Below are 15937 nucleotides of genomic sequence, written 5' to 3'. Positions count from 1 at the left end.
AGCACAGACGAATCACTTTCTCCGACTTTTACTCCTTTAGAGTGTGTCTCACGACAGGATCAACAAAGTCATTGTGCTCATGTACCAAAATCTACAGGAAATGCGCCAGCCGCAATAGAAGCCATTCCAGCCAGAGACGTCCAGGGACTGCCAGGAGTGCCATCTTGTTCCACCTCGCAGCAAACAGATGTATCGCAATTTTTCCAAAGAAAAAACAACATGAGTGCTCAAGTTCGATGGACAAGAGGCAACGAGAACCCTGACACCATAGATATAATAGCACAGGAAACAACCGACGTAATGGAGGTGCACATGGGTTCGGACATGCACTACGTAAAAATCATACAGAAAGACCAGCAAGTTATTTTTTCTAGTTTAATTTTATTGGCTATATTTTTAATAAGTATGTTGCCTTTTCTCATCACTTATATAATATTCAAATCACAATCGTCAAGTCTTGATATAAATCAGTATATTATCAGTGTATTTGCATGTTCATTTATATTTATTAATACATGCTCTAATCCTTACATATATACACTGAGGTCCTACGTGTTTAGGAAAAGGCTTAGTTCATTAATTCACGATATTGCAAATTGCTGTCTGCGTAGAGATAGTTCCTCCCAAACTGCAGAAAACAATTTCATTTAAATCCTTTATCTCCAGTCGATAAACTGTAGAAAACTGAACACCAACGGAAACAGATTGTTTTATTTTATCCCCATTTTCTGGTTACTGTGTTGTTTATTGTTGTGTGTCTTTGAATCATTATGAGATACAACTATAGGCCTAATAACAGTCCCTTGTTACTCGGGGTGTATTAACATGTGTAACTTAATGTACGAGGTACGATCAAAAAGTTTTCGGCCTAATATTGGCAGACGATCCAAATCAGTCGATAATTTTTTATTATTGAAGGTCATTGGTTGAGAGAATAGAATTCTAACGCTTATTATTGCAACAGGAAGTCTCTGTAAAGACGCGAATGGTGTGCTCTTGCAGGACAGTCGCACGTTGCCAGGGCTGCTGCGACTGAATGCGGCTTCGAAGTTCTTCCTCATCCCCCATATTCTTCCTGATGTAGCCCCTTCTGACTTCTGTTCCCAAAACTTGAAAACTAAGCAATGAAGGTGTCATAGATGCAGTAAATTAGTAGTTGGGGGACCAGACTTCACTTTCGAAGGGATACGTAAATTAGAACAGCGATGGATAAAGTGCATCAAGATGAAGGGAGATTATATTGAAAAGGAATAGCCAACTTTTCATTCCTAGGTATTCCAAAGTACAAGGAGCCGAGAACTTTTGATCGTACCTCGAAAGTTCGAGAGAAAACTCATACAATTTCCCTTTTACCTACACAAGCCACCCCTTTTTTGCTAAAAATAGGTGAAACAAAATCAGAAGATATACTAATCTTTTCTTTTCAATAAGATGCTCATGGTATTTTTCTATCTATTAAAATTGTTGTGGGCTGTATACTGGACTGTGAGTAAAAGAGAGATATCTCAAGAAATAATTTTTTTGTTCTTAGTCAATTATGAAACAAAATCCTTTCAGATTACTTTAAAGGCAAAAATAGTTAATGGTTGTTCATCTTTATCCGTCTCAATTAAGAGAAAGGTTACCAAAAAATACATGAAATGGCAGCTTTATAGAAAAAAATAGGTCACATCATAATCTCGAGTGGAAGTGCGACTGATTATTGTGCTTGCTAGCTGTTGCTGACAAAATTCCGTGAAAGAAGTCGGATACGAAGGTGGGGTGACAGAAGGATTGCACCACCTGTGTGAATAGCGCGCTATGTGACATGGGGGACCGTTCGGAAAACCGATTCGAGGTTTATTGCTCGCGTATCCAATGATGATTTTTCATCCATGTGCACTATGAATTGGTGCCATTGTAGGTTTAACTCCCCTTTGGCAGTCAAGTTCGCAGCACCACTTCCACCTGGTTCTAAGATATAATTAAGCAAATGCATTATTTATATTTAATCGAAATTAATCTCTCTTTCGGTATAACTAATACCTTTAAGGCCAGTATAATGAAAGGATAACTCCACGGGATTTTCCCGCCAAAATGAATTTCTACGGAAAGTTCGCTCCATGTGGTTGAAAATCCCACCACCTTCATATTCACATCCTGTAAAGCTTCTTATATTTTCTAAATCAGACTCTAAAGACAATAAAACCTTTCAGATGAAAGTTTTTCTGAAGCGTGTTGTTATTATCTCCTCAGTCTCCTCGGGTAGGCATAGCCAGCTTGCAGCGGCTGTATTATTCACGCCATTCAACTGCGAAAAATTGTCTCATTTAACATTCACTTACTGTTCTCAATCTATTCTAAAACATTTGGTGTAGTTTTTTACAGTTCTATTGTTGTTCTGTAATGAATGTAACAGTTCGACAACTGTTCTGGGGCCGTCTTTAAGAATGTCCTAAAACATACTAAGAACATTTTCATTAAAAGAGGAAAACATTATGTCCCAGCAAACACGTCACGTTCGGATCACGTGGCTGGAACGTTGTTACCAGATTATAACGTCATAGCAACGTGCTAGCCACGTGATCCGAATGCTGGGGTTCTACGACAGATTAGGAACCGTAAGTGAGCGTTAAATGAGACAAATTATCGCAGGGGTTGGGTCACGGTACAAAACACCTTGCCATTTTCTTGTGTGACCCCGAGGCAATGTCGTTTGTTGCTTTGACTGTCCATTCATTTAAAAGTATTAAATCAAAAATGGAATAAGACATCGAATACAGGTGCAGGGACGTGTCAAGCAATAATCCGTGAAGAGAAAATTGCCTTTTTTTTTCACGGAAAATTCGTCTTAGCGGTAAATTCCCTTTTTAATACTCTAAAGACCTAAGTGTACAACACATTTTCTATTCATTATTAACTTCACTTCTAGGCGATGTCATTTTTTTTTCACCACAATATAATGAAATTTCACTTTGAATCATTTCATGGTATTTCCTCTGTCACTGGATTGCTCAGGACTTGGACATAAAAAGGAATGTTATTATGTCCAAGCTCAGGATAAGAAATGTTTGCTAACACAAACGTCATACCCCTGTAGTCGAAAAGCACAATGTTGTAACCTGTAACAAAAGCAAATAGTAATCGGATAAAGACGTCTTCTTCTAGTTGTGTGATGATGGTATGACTTTATCTCACTGATTACGCGAGGTAAGAACTAAGCAACTTTCATGTTCCTTTATATTTTTTATTGTATTTTCCTAACTACACTTTCTACATTTTCTTCCCCTCCGTTAAAACTTTTACATTGCTCTCCACCGTTTACATTACTTTCTCCTCTTTTTAGATTAAAACGAGGCCATATCAATCAACTCAGTTACTATACAAAAGAGTCCCCGCTCCTTATTTGATAGATATTTTATCCTTTATTATATAGAATTATCTACCTTTGTGATGTAAGCATAATAGGGTAGTGTTAGAAGTAGCTTAGACAGCGAAAAATGTTAAAATGTTAAAATTATAAAAGCTGAATAGATTATTATTATTATTAGGGGGGAGAAAGGAAGGAAGGAAGAATGGAAGGAAAGAAGAAAGAAGAAAGAAAAAAGAAGAGAAAAGGAAAAGGAAAGGCAAAAAAGGAGAAAAGGAGAAAAGAAGGAGGAAAAAACGAAGAGAAAAAACATTGGTTGAAAGATACATATGTAGAGATAAATGCAATGGTGAATTTAACAATTCCATACGAAGTAAATAGATGTTCAAAGAAATAAACAGCAATATTCAAATACAAATATTGTTTAAGTAAAAGCCTAAAATAACCTAAAATTGTGGTATTAAACGACTTCCCCGAAGTAAATTAAGAAATGAAAGATGTTTAATCCACTAGTACCATGATTTTATCTAATTCTTTCCTCTTTAAGTCTGGAACGGTGGCGTTCTTTGCCGGATACCCTACTGGTAGCAGCAGCACCACCTTCTCATTAACGGGGCGTCCCAGCAGCGTGCGCAGTGCAGGTCCAGCGTTCATTGGGGTAGTGGTCACTGTCACAAGACCAGCGTTCTGAAGACAAAAGAGGTGTGGCTTAATTCGCCAATAAATTAATCGTATATAAAACAAACGTTAACAGAAAGAGAATTTTGCAGAATTTAAACATATTTAAATTCACGTGTTCTTCACAGTACCATGCAGACAGACGGACGTTATTACCTGAACGGCCGTGAGCAGCAGCCCCACCGCAATGGACACGCTGATCTCGTTGTAATAGTGGGTTTTCCTCTCTCCGTTCTCACCGAGTCCGTAAGCCTGTCTCAGCACTATAATAAGATATGGGGCAACATCAAGGTAAGGTTTCTCCCAGTTGACCTTAAACTTCTTTAAGTCCTCCACCCATTTATTTCCCATGCGTTTCCTATAATTTATCTCCTCTTCCGCCTCCACGATTTGCCGGATTTGAGCTTTTATCCCCTTGTTACTGACCACTACAAATGTCCAGGGCTCTGTGTGGGCGCCGCTAGGAGATGTTCCTGGAAGATGGCGTGTTTATCCATCATGTCAAATTGCATATGTATAATGTATATAATTGACCATGTTATTGAAAGAAGTAGGTACTAAAACAAACGCACCCACCCACACACACACACACACACACATGCAACTCACATATATACATTATGCTACATGTTTTTGTACAAATAAATCTGTAGCACGAAAAATCGTGATGCGGTAGCACTTTTATTTACGTATATCATATTTGCTTGTCTTCAGATAAGTTCAACGAGAAGTGTGTTTAAAATCCTACGCTCGCTACATTGTTTATTGAGAATACACCATATAACCTCCCGTTATTCTTGTTGGCTAGTAACATCGGTTGGGGAGGAGGGGGGAGGGGGGAGCGAGGGAATCATTTATTTATTACGAAAGACGTATACTTTTCCTGTTTTCTACCTCCAAACTTGAAATCATGCCTTTATTGTTATTGTAGAAAAAATCTTTCAGTTCAGTAAGGTTACGGAAAGCGTTATTCAGTGCACTGTGTATCGCAACCTGAAAGAATGAGATCGGAAACGCAGCAGTGCAACGGGCTATCACCTTAAGTGAAATGCAGATAATGACAGCACGTGAAAAAATCATGCACACCTGGCGATTAACAAGAATGTAAAGCAGCAAAATGTGAGCTAGTTTGGCAAACTTTTTTTAAAAACATAAGGATAATGTTAATAATGACCTCAGGGAAGTGAAAACGAACGGGTGGCATGAGAATGATTTTTAAAATTAAAATTTTACACGCTCGTGCAAATAAACATAATAAAAATAGTATTTTAGCAGCGTACATATTTTGGCACGACACAGGTCAGATAATGTCCTCAACGAGGTCTGCAGGGCGTTTATAGATATATAGTTTATAGCTATACAGCTACTTAATATACTGAGTATATGCAGCATGCAACAGACGGGCTGATCTTCTTCATAAATATCCCTAACTAAATCAAGAATATTGGAAATCAGGATCTGGCTTTACAAAGAGTTCAATATTTGCTAAATGTATCTTAAGGAAATATTTAGTGAGAGACAGCTGCCGGTACAAAATGTTCACCGAAGTATTCAGTAAATGTTTTTTCGTTCCCACAACCTTCCATACAATACTTTTCTTTCTCTTTTTCACTCATTCAAGGAAAAAAACTAAAGCAAGCTCTGTAAATCTTTTTACCTCCAGAATATTAACCACCACCGATTTTGGAGGGTTCTTTAACGGCAATAAGTCGAGTTTAATAAATTTCATGGTCTTAGATAAAGCAATATAGATAGGCCAAACTCAGTGATCTGGCCTGTGACATGTATTTTGATATATGACTTGACTTTAAAAAAAGCGTTAACGTTAAATCTGTGATTTGTTAGATGAAAAATCTTGCAGTTGCAATGAAAGGCATTGTGCGTGTTTTTTTAATCGCTCTGCCCCACTCCGAAACATTCCCAACCTGTCTGTTACCTGCAGTTCGAATGATATTTTGTATCACATCCAAAGGGACGGGCTCAGAACTTAAACTCCGCACGGACCTCCGAGCGTTCATATTTTCGTAAAACCTCCCAGCTCGCTCGATCATCTGTGACTTGGGGTAGAACTGGGGATTGAAAGCCACCCGGGGAGCGTCATCTTCACCGCTGTGAGCGTCGTCGTCGTGTTTGGAGTCACCTCCGTCTTCCTCGTGGGAGACCGTTGCGTCGACATCCTCTGTGTGTGATGGGAAGTCCTTCTTTAAAGTTGGAATTCCCATACATTTCATCAAAATCGAACGCAGCACCACAACCGTAATTACTAATAGTAAGACGGCAGTGCTATAAGGAAGATGTTCCCTTAAATAATTCGTTACCAGAGCGCTCATACTTGTAATCTTATCATGTAGTTCAGGTTGTATCGTTTTATCTCCAAGCTGTAAATGTTTTGGTACGGTCACGTGAGAACTATGTGAGAGAGACCGAGTTCATTCAGCCTTGAAAAGTGCTTGAATTAAAGCTTTCTCCTTGAATCCATGTTGTGACCCTAGCTTGAAAAGTACCTGAAATTTCTATAATCACTGAAAAGGGCTTGTATTCCGTCGTATTTGTCAATGAAAAATGTTTGATTTGATCACTAAGCAAATTGTCAAAAATATTTTAAATCCTATTGTTTTTAACCTGAATGTAGAAAATAATTTACAGAAGTGGAAAATACCCATAAGGGCATCATTTGGTTTTATTATTTTAATAACTAAGTGTTAAAATACAAAATTTGTGTAAAATATTACTAGTCTTTTTTTTCTTTTTTATTTACTCTTATACATGGCATTACATTTACATTTAAAAAACCTTAAAAAGAGCAGCAAAAGTCTTTAAAAGCCTTTGAATAGGTTTTTAAAGTTCCTGGTAACCCCGAGCCACAATTATTCTGTAATAGGAACGTAATAAAAACTAATCACATAATAGTCGCGCCTTAGATCTACGTTCTAATAATGGGGCATAACAGAGAAGTTCGGTCGTCTCGCTAGTACGAAGGCTTATTGGATTAGGGAGGTGTACACCGATTGTGATGGGACCGAAGTCGGTGTTGTGTTGTATACAAAAGTTTCATATTGTGTTTGATGATTCACTGTCCCGTTCGAATTTCTAATAATTAATGGCCCAATGGTTCGATATTTTATAGTTCGAACATGGACTGCATAGGGCAGCACATGCATGTATAGTCTTCTGTAAAGGGTTTGCTAGGTTGGGTGGTAGTCTTTTATGGAGCATATGAGGTCAGCTGAGTGTTGACATATCCGTGAATATCTAGTGAAAACTCAATCTGTGGGTCCATTGAGGGGGTCGGGGGTCGGGGGGTGTAGCCCTAGGTGGTATGGCATTCCTGATCATATCCCTTAAAATAACGATTAACCAGAATTCGACATACCGTGTGTTACATGTCCCATGCAATTGGTTTAGAACTGTCGTTTCTTGTGAATGGATGGGCATCTTTTTATTGAATAAAATCACGTGTATATACATCACAAATAACACCAAAGAGCTAATACATTGAAATTGTAAAGGCATGTGATTATGATAATGCATTTAATCATTATAACAAAATTGAACTTACATGCAAAAAGAGCAAATCCACATATCTGAGTTGAAGGATGTGCGAAAAAGTGAAATGCAACCATTACATAAAGATTGCATAAAGTGTGAGTGGATGTTCTAGCTATATTATTTATCCCATTGTATTTTGACATTATTTATTTATTTTTGTATTACTTAGTTGCATAAAAGTTGCTAAATTGAATGATGTATTTTGCTTTTAAGAAAAACTTCATTTTGATCATTTGAACCTTGTATTTATTGTCATATGTACATATATTTTTAATGCTGGGCAATGTAAACTAAAATGCAATGAAAAAGATATGAAGGAACATTTGGTAACCTCACAGGGTTCTTGTTAACTATTGAAAAAATCCAAACACATCGTTGAAAAAATAAAGGTACCGAAAATTCTTGTATTCACTTATTTATTGCCCTGATTAAAATTATCATTCCGTGTTTTATTACGTTAACTGACAAACGATTTGTTAAAAAGTGCTCATATGACAAATGTCAAATAAATATAAAGCAGATATTCTTTGATAAAATGAAAAAATAATTAAGCACGATTATCAGTTGAAGAAAAAAAGCATACAACCGAATAGATAAGTATTTACAAGCCTTACCTAAGAAAGACATTACTCAAAGCAAGTCTAACGATGTCCTCCCCCTCCCTCCCCCTTAAACAAACACAAACACACACATACTAATAAAACGTCTTAATCCAGAAGCACCATGATTTTATCTAATTCTTTCCTCTTTAAGTCTGGAACGGTGGCGTCCTTTGCCGGATACCCTACAGGTAACAGCAGCACCACCTTCTCATTAACGGGACGTCCCAGCAGCGTGCGCAGTGCTGGTCCAGCGTTCATTGGGGTGGTGGTCACTGTCACAAGACCAGCGTTCTGAATACAAGAAAGGTGTGGCTTAATTCTCTAATCACTGAGTCGTATATAACACAATCGTTAACAAATATCGGATACTGCAGAATTTAAACATATTTTAACTCACGTGTTCTTCACAGTACCACGCAGACAGATGGACGTTATTACCTGAACGGCCGCGAGCAGCAGCCCCACCGCGATGGACACGCTGATCTCGTTGTAATAGTGGGTCTTCCTCTCTCCGTTCTCACCGAGGCCGTAAGCCTGTCTCAGCACTATAATAAGATATGGGGCCACATCCAGGTAAGGTTTCTCCCAGTTGACCTTTAACTTCTTCAAGTCCTCCACCCATTTATTTCCCATGCGTTTCCTATAATTTATCTCCTCTTCCGCCTCCACGATTTGCCGGATTTGAGCTTTTATCCCCTTGTTACTGACCACTACAAATGTCCAGGGCTCTGTGTGGGCGCCGCTAGGAGACGTTCCTGGAAGATGTCGATTTAATATCCATCATATCATGTTGTAGATAAATGACCATGCCACTAAAAAGAGTAGGTACTAAGGGACAATTCTCACAGATATTTGGATCGATCTAACTCCCTGGGGAGTCTCACTAAATTGCTATCAAACTAAACGGCTTAAACGTCTCTCACGCCTAGTAAAACTGTCAGGGAGTAGTTATCTTTACCCCTGGCTGATTTGGTAGGCGTGATAGACATTTAAGCCTCTTGAGCTGATAGCAATATAGCGTGAACCCCCAGGGAGTTAGGTCGATCCAGATGGATCGATCTAAGTATGGGAACCCAGTCTAAGGGTGTTTTCCCAGAGATTTAGATCAATCCAGGGATTAAGATTTAGATCGACCTAACTCCCTGGGGGTTCACGTTAAATTGCAGTCAGCCGAGCGCGCACCATAGTTAATTACCCCCTTACAGCTTTCAGTAGGCGGGACAGACGCTTAAGATGGCTAAACTGACAGTAATCTAGTGAGACTCCCCACAGGGATAGATCGATCTAAAATCTATGGAATTTGGGTCTAAAACAAACGCACACACACACACACGCATACAAACATGCAACTCACACCCATTATGCTTAACATTCTCGTTGGGTCCCGTTCCATCTCATCGGGAACTTTCTATCCCCTCAGGACTGTGCACTATTTGTTTCGTGTATAAAACTTCCTCATTTTACTGTAAAACTCTAGGGGCATCGACTAAGGGTGTATTCCCAGAGATTAGATCGATCCAGGGATTAAGATTAAGATCGATCTAGCTCCCTGGGGGTTCACGCTAAATTGCAGTAAGCCGAGCGCGCACCACAGTTCATTACCCCCTTACAGCTTTCAGTAGGCGGGGCAGCCGCTTCAGCCGGCTAAGCTGACCGTAATCTAGTGAGACTCCCCACAGGGATAGATCGTTGTAAAATCTATGGAAATGGGGTCAAAATGTCTTTTTGGGTCGCCTTGACGTACATGCACACAGACAGTGTGTTTGAAAATTATTTATTCATTACAAAAGATGTATACATTTTCCTGTTTTTTACCTCCAAACTTGAAATCACGAATTTATTGTTATCGGAGAAAAAAATCTTTCAGTTCAGTAAGGTTACGGAAAGAAGTGCACTGTGCACTGTGTATCGCAACCTGAAAGAATGAGATCGGAAACGCACCAGTGCAACGGGCTATCACCTTAAGTGAAATGCAGATAATGACAGCACGTGAAAAAATCATGCACACCTGGCGATTAACAAGAATGTAAAGCAGCAAAATGTGAGCTAGGTTTGCCAACCTTTTTTTCAAAACATAAGGAAAATGTTAATAATGACCTTAGGGAAGTGAACACGAACGGGTGGCATGAGAATGGTTTTAATTTTACACGCTCGTGCAAATAAACATAATAAAAAGAGTATCTACATGTATTTTAGCAGCGTACATATTTTGGCACGACACAGGTCAAATAATGTCCTCAACGAGGTCTGCAGGGCGTCGTGTATCTATAATGGGGGCAGGGGAGGCGAGGTGAACACACCATATAGTTTATAGCTATATACATGTAGTTTATACTTAGTATACTGAGTAGATAGAGCATGCAACAGACGGGCTGATCTTCTTCATAAATATCCCTAACTAAATCAAGAATGTTGGAAATCAGGATCTGGCTTTACAAAGAGTTCAATATTTGCTAAATGTATCTTAAGGAAATATTTAGTGAGAGACAGCTGCCGGTACAAAATGTTCACCGAAGTATTCAGTAAATGTTTTTTCGTTCCCACAACCTTCCTTTCAATACTTTTCTTTCTCTCTTTCACTCATCCAAGGAAAAAACCTGAATCAAGCTCTGTAAACAAATCTTTTTACCTCCAGAATATTAACCACCACAGATTATGGTGGGTTCTTTAACTGCAATAAGTCGAGTTTAATAAATCCCATGGTCTTAGATAAAGCAATATAGATAGGCCAAACTCAGTGATCTGGCCTGTGACATGTATTTTGATATATGGCTTGACTTTAAAAAAAGCTTTAACGTTAAATCTGTGATATGTTAAATGAAAAATCTTGCAGTTGCAATTAAAGGCATTGTGCGGGTATTTTTAAATCGCTCTGCCCCACTCCAATACATTCCCAACCTTTCTGTTACCTGCAGTTCGAATGATATTTTGTATCACATCCAAAGGGACGGGCTCAGAACTTAAACTACGCACAGACCTCCGAGCGTTCATATTTTCGTAAAACCTCCGAGCTAGCTCGATCATCTGTGACTTGGAATAAAACTGGGGATTGAAAGCCACCCGGGGAGCGTCATCTTCACCGCTGTGATCGTCGTCGTCGTGTTTGGAGTCACCTCCATCTTCCTCGTGGGAGACCGTTGGGTCGACATCCTCAGTGTGTGATGGGAAGTCCTTCTTTAAAGTTGGAATTCCCACAAATTTCATCAAAATCGAACGCAGCAGCACAACCGTTATTACTACTAGTAAGACGGCAGTGCTATAAGGAAGATGTTCCCTTAAATAATTCGTTACCAGAGCTCTCATACTTGTAATCTTATCATGTAATACAGGTTGTATCGTTTTATCTCCAAGCTGTAAATGTATTGGTACGGTCACGTGAGAACTACGTGAGAGAGACCGAGTTCATTCAGCCTTGAAAAGTGCTTGAATTAAAGCTTTCTCCTTGAATCCATGTTGTGACCCTAGCTTGAAAAGTACCTGAAATTGCTATTATCATCGGAAAGGGGTTGTATTCCGTCGTTTTTTGTCAATGAAAAATGTTTGATTTGATCACTAAGCAAATTGTCAAAAATATTTCCAATGAAGTTGTTTTTAACCTGAATGTAGAAAATAATTTGCAGACAATGGAGAATGAACTTTTGGATATCATTTTCTTATATTATTCTCATGCTGTATCAATAATGTGTTAAAATACAACGTTTGTAATGAATATATCTTGTCTTTTTTCTTTGTTATTTATTTATATAAATGATAGTTCCTGTATGAATTCTGAGAGACAACTGTAGAAATGTAATGAAAATAAACGTAATATTACGCTATACCGCTATAATAAAGATGCAATGCAGATTTTCATGAAATATATCTTTTTTCTTTGTTATTTATTCATATAAATAACAGTGCCTGTATGAACCTTGAGAGACAACTGTAGAAATAAAAATTAACGTAATAGTCGCGCCATACCCGTATGATATTGATGCAATACAGAGTTTTATGGAATATGTTTTGTCCTTTTTCTTTGTTATTTATTCATATAAATGATAGTTCCTGTATGAACCTTGAGAGACAACTGTAGAAATGAAAATTAACGTAATAGTCGCGCCATTCCCGTACGATATTGATGCAATACAGAAAAGTTGGGTAGTCTCGATACTGTGAAGGGTTGTTTGATCAGGGAATTACATCGTATTTTAACATTATTTATTTTTTGCATAACATTGTAGTACAAGAGCGGCTTAATTAAATGATATTTAAAAAACATTTCATAAGCTTCACAGGATCCTTGCTCACTATTGACAAAATGCAAACACATCGATAAAAAATGAAGGTACTGAAAATCCTTGTTTTTATTTATTTATTCCTGTGATTAAAAATGATCCTATCGCCCTTAATGATACCAAGCGACAGGGTTTGATGGAAAGAGCTCATGTCATATACATCATCGGGCTTTTAGCATAGATATAAAGCAGATAAACTTTGATAAAATGAAAAATAATGAAGCACGATAATTAGTTGTAGAAACTTTGCTTTAAAGCCAATAAATTAGTATTCACAAGCAAAACCTTAGAGAGAGACATTACTCAAAGCAAGTCATAGCACGTAACCCCCCCCCCCCCCCCCCCCACACACACACACACAACCCAACACAAACACACAAATTAAAGTCCAAAAGTACCATGATTTTATTTAGTTCTTTTTCTTTAAGTCTGGAACGGTGGCGTCCTTTGCCGGATACCGGATATAGGTACTAAAACAAACGCACACACACACACACGCAAAGACGTGTATTACAGAGCGTTATTATAACGTTAGCAATAGAAGTATATATATTGATGCACCTAAAAAGATCTACAATATAGTTGTTAAATACAATCCGAGCTTTCGGTCCCTTGGCCTTCTTCGGGGATTTTGAACAAAAAGTCTAACATAACGTTATTTGGTTATATTAACGCTATGCTTACTTATAACAATGTTCTATGTTTGCTGGGTACAACACACACGTGGCACTACCCAGTTACTCGTTTGTGTAGTCACACAAACATAAATTTATATGTTGTACGGAAATTTGATACGGAAGCACTTTTCTTTACGTTTAAAAAAAAATACATATACTATTTATAGTAGTACATATAATAGATATTAAAATCATATATGTAACTTATATACACGTGATACCGTGCTTATTGTCTGTAAAACACTAAGGGCAACTAGATGTCGTTTTGGGTCACCTTGACATGCATTTTCACAAACAGTGAGTTTGATGGCTAGCATAAAGGTGCACAGCGTAAAATTTGAATTTTCTTGGGGCAAATGGCATTTTTGTCCGACTATCCAATCCTTGGTCCTCCTTTCCTGATACTTTATCACCAGAAATCTTTTTAACAGCCATTATATTTTGTAAAGAGGATTATTGTTTATGTTAGAGGATTTTTTGCCTACTGTCCATTGCTCATCACATCTAACAATGTGCAATAAGAGAGGCATGTTATTAACAATTAGAACTGCACAGGCTCAGCAAGCACATGCGCAAAAATAAGTACGTCTGGTGATTAACAAGAATAAAAAGCAGCATGATTTGTGATAGTTGAGCTTTAAAACACCCTTAAATAATATAAACAAAGTTCATGGTAATCATAATTGGATAGTAAAAAAGAAGGGGGTGAAGTGAGATTGATTTTAATTTTACACCTTCGTGCTAATAAAATATTATCGCCCAATAAAAAATTATCTATTTTAGCAACGTACATTCATATATTTTGGCATGACACATGTCATAACGCGATCTCGGCGATGTCTACATGGCGTAGGGGCGAGGATGTGTGTAGCATGCAACAGGGCAACTGACGGGTTCTTCTTTATCAATACCTTTTTCTGAATAAAAAAATCCATAAAACAGGATTTTGCTTAACAACCTGTTCATTATTTGCTAACTTTATCTTTGGAAGATGCTTGGTGAGAGATAACTGCCTGTACAAAACACTCACTGCGGTAGTCAGTAAATGCAGTGTATTTTTCTTCTCCCCAACCTTTCTTTAAATATTTTTCTTTCTTTCTTACACTCATTCATTGACTCTCTCTTTTTAATTTTCTAATTCGTATATTTCTTTTCTTGTTGTAAAAGGCTATTGTTGCCTAGCCTTTTTGATAACGAAGGGTAAACAACATGAATGTATAGGGCAAACGTTGGGGACTGGTCTTTTACATGTACCTCACGAATATTAACCGAAAGATCACGAATAAGGTCCTATTCATTGTTCAATACGTCGAGTCAAGCAAATCGTGTGGTCTTGTATAAAACAATATACATATAAGCTCACAGGGTGCATTTTTTATAAAATATCAAGCGACTTTTGAAAATGCTATTTATTTAAAGTTATCATCTCAGAGGTTAAATCTTGTAGTCGCATTTAGTGAAAATTTGCGTTTTTTTAACTCCCTGCCCAACTCCAAAACATTCCCCATGATTCCCAACCTGTCTGTTAGGCCCCTATTTCACACAGACCACGAATCCCACGAATCGCCAGAAATTGACAAATTTCAGGATTCGTGAGATTTTGCCAATTTTCTGGTCTAATTCGACACGCTCACGATTCAGTTACGATACAGGTACGATAGTGTTACGAATATTCGTGGGATTCGGCTGGAATCGCAAGATTTATCAAGAATTGCAAGAACTGACTACGATTATATACGAATCTGTTAAGAACTTCACGAACTGATTACGATTCAACCACGAATCCTGAAATTTTCAATTTCTGGCGATTCGTGGGATTCGTGGTCTGTGTGAAATAGGGGCATCAAAGTTTTTGCCACCAATTCCTGTTGGTCAAGAAGTGCAAGAACTGACTACGAATATATGCGAATCTGTTAAGAACTTCACGAACTAATTACGATTCAACCACGAATCGTGAAATTTGTCAATTCATGGCCATTCGTGGGATTCGTGGTCTGTGTGAAAAAGGGGCATTACCTGCAGTTCGAATGATATTTTGTATCACATCCAAAGGGACGGGCTCAGGACTTAAACTCCGCACGGACCTCCGAGCGTTCATATTTTCGTAAAACCTCCGGGCGCGCTCGATCATCTGTGACTTGGAATAAAACTGGGGATTGAAAGCAACCTGTGGAGCGTCATCGTCACCACTGTGATCGTTGTGTATCGAGTCACCTGCATCTTCCCCGTTCGAGACCGTTGGGTCGACATCTTCTGTGTGCGATAGGAAGTCTTTCTTTAAAGTTGGATTTCCCACAAATTTCATCAAAATCGAACGCAGCAGCACAACCGTAATTACTACTATTAAGACGGCAGTGCTATAAGGAAGATGTTCTCTTAAGTAATTTGTCACCACCGCGCTCATGATCATGTAGTTAAGGTAGTTCCAACTGATGACTTTTTCTTCACTCCAGACGCTGTGTTCATACGGCTTTGTATTATGTGAACAGTGTGAGAGGGACAATCTCTTGTCGGCTCGTTGGAGTCACGCCAAACCCGGCAGAACAGGCTTGTTTTGCATATGATACAAAACACAGATGTCGGGTATATATATATATTTGATTATACTCGGACATTATTTTAACTTCACACTTTACATGAATATACATCTTGTAAACAAATTAATAAAATTAGCTGAAATATGCGCTTCTTATTTTGTTGCCCTGAACATGCATATGTTTTCTGGAGAGGAAGGTTACATAACGCTTGGATCTGGGACAAACATTGACCTGTTTGGTTGGGAAAGGTCAGACAATGATCATGAGACAG

At 38.2% G+C, this 15937-nt stretch overlaps 2 protein-coding genes across 3 annotated transcripts; both read right to left on the bottom strand.

Moving 5' to 3' along the window:
• Positions 1–3635: 3635 nt before the first annotated feature.
• LOC106162026 (iodotyrosine deiodinase) lies at positions 3636–6377 on the bottom strand. The gene is made up of 3 exons (XM_087006726.1): positions 5964–6377; positions 4184–4500; positions 3636–4036 (listed from the first exon to the last, which is right to left on the bottom strand). The coding sequence occupies exons 1-3, from the start codon at positions 6355–6357 to the stop codon at positions 3851–3853; spliced, it is 897 nt and encodes a 298-aa protein (XP_086862852.1). The 5' UTR covers positions 6358–6377; the 3' UTR covers positions 3636–3850.
• A 1237-nt stretch (positions 6378–7614) lies between these two features.
• On the bottom strand, positions 7615–15696 carry LOC106162027 (iodotyrosine deiodinase-like). Of its 2 annotated transcripts, none has more exons than XM_013539126.2 (3): positions 15146–15696; positions 8617–8933; positions 7615–8469 (listed from the first exon to the last, which is right to left on the bottom strand). In XM_013539126.2, the coding sequence occupies exons 1-3, from the start codon at positions 15537–15539 to the stop codon at positions 8284–8286; spliced, it is 897 nt and encodes a 298-aa protein (XP_013394580.2). In that variant the 5' UTR covers positions 15540–15696; the 3' UTR covers positions 7615–8283. The 2 variants fall into 2 exon arrangements, with proteins under 2 accessions (XP_013394580.2, XP_086862853.1); XM_087006727.1 differs by lacking the exon at positions 15146–15696 and adding an exon at positions 11088–11509 and having other exon boundaries at positions 7618–8469.
• Positions 15697–15937: the final 241 nt, after the last annotated feature.

Source organism: Lingula anatina, chromosome 2 (genome assembly GCF_051362555.1).
Source record: "Lingula anatina isolate TDL-2025a chromosome 2, LinAna3.0, whole genome shotgun sequence".
In the NCBI taxonomy this organism is placed as follows: Eukaryota; Metazoa; Brachiopoda; class Lingulata; order Lingulida; family Lingulidae; genus Lingula; species Lingula anatina.
The sequence above is the reverse complement of the archived record's forward strand: the minus strand, read 5'-3'. Positions and strand labels throughout refer to the sequence as shown.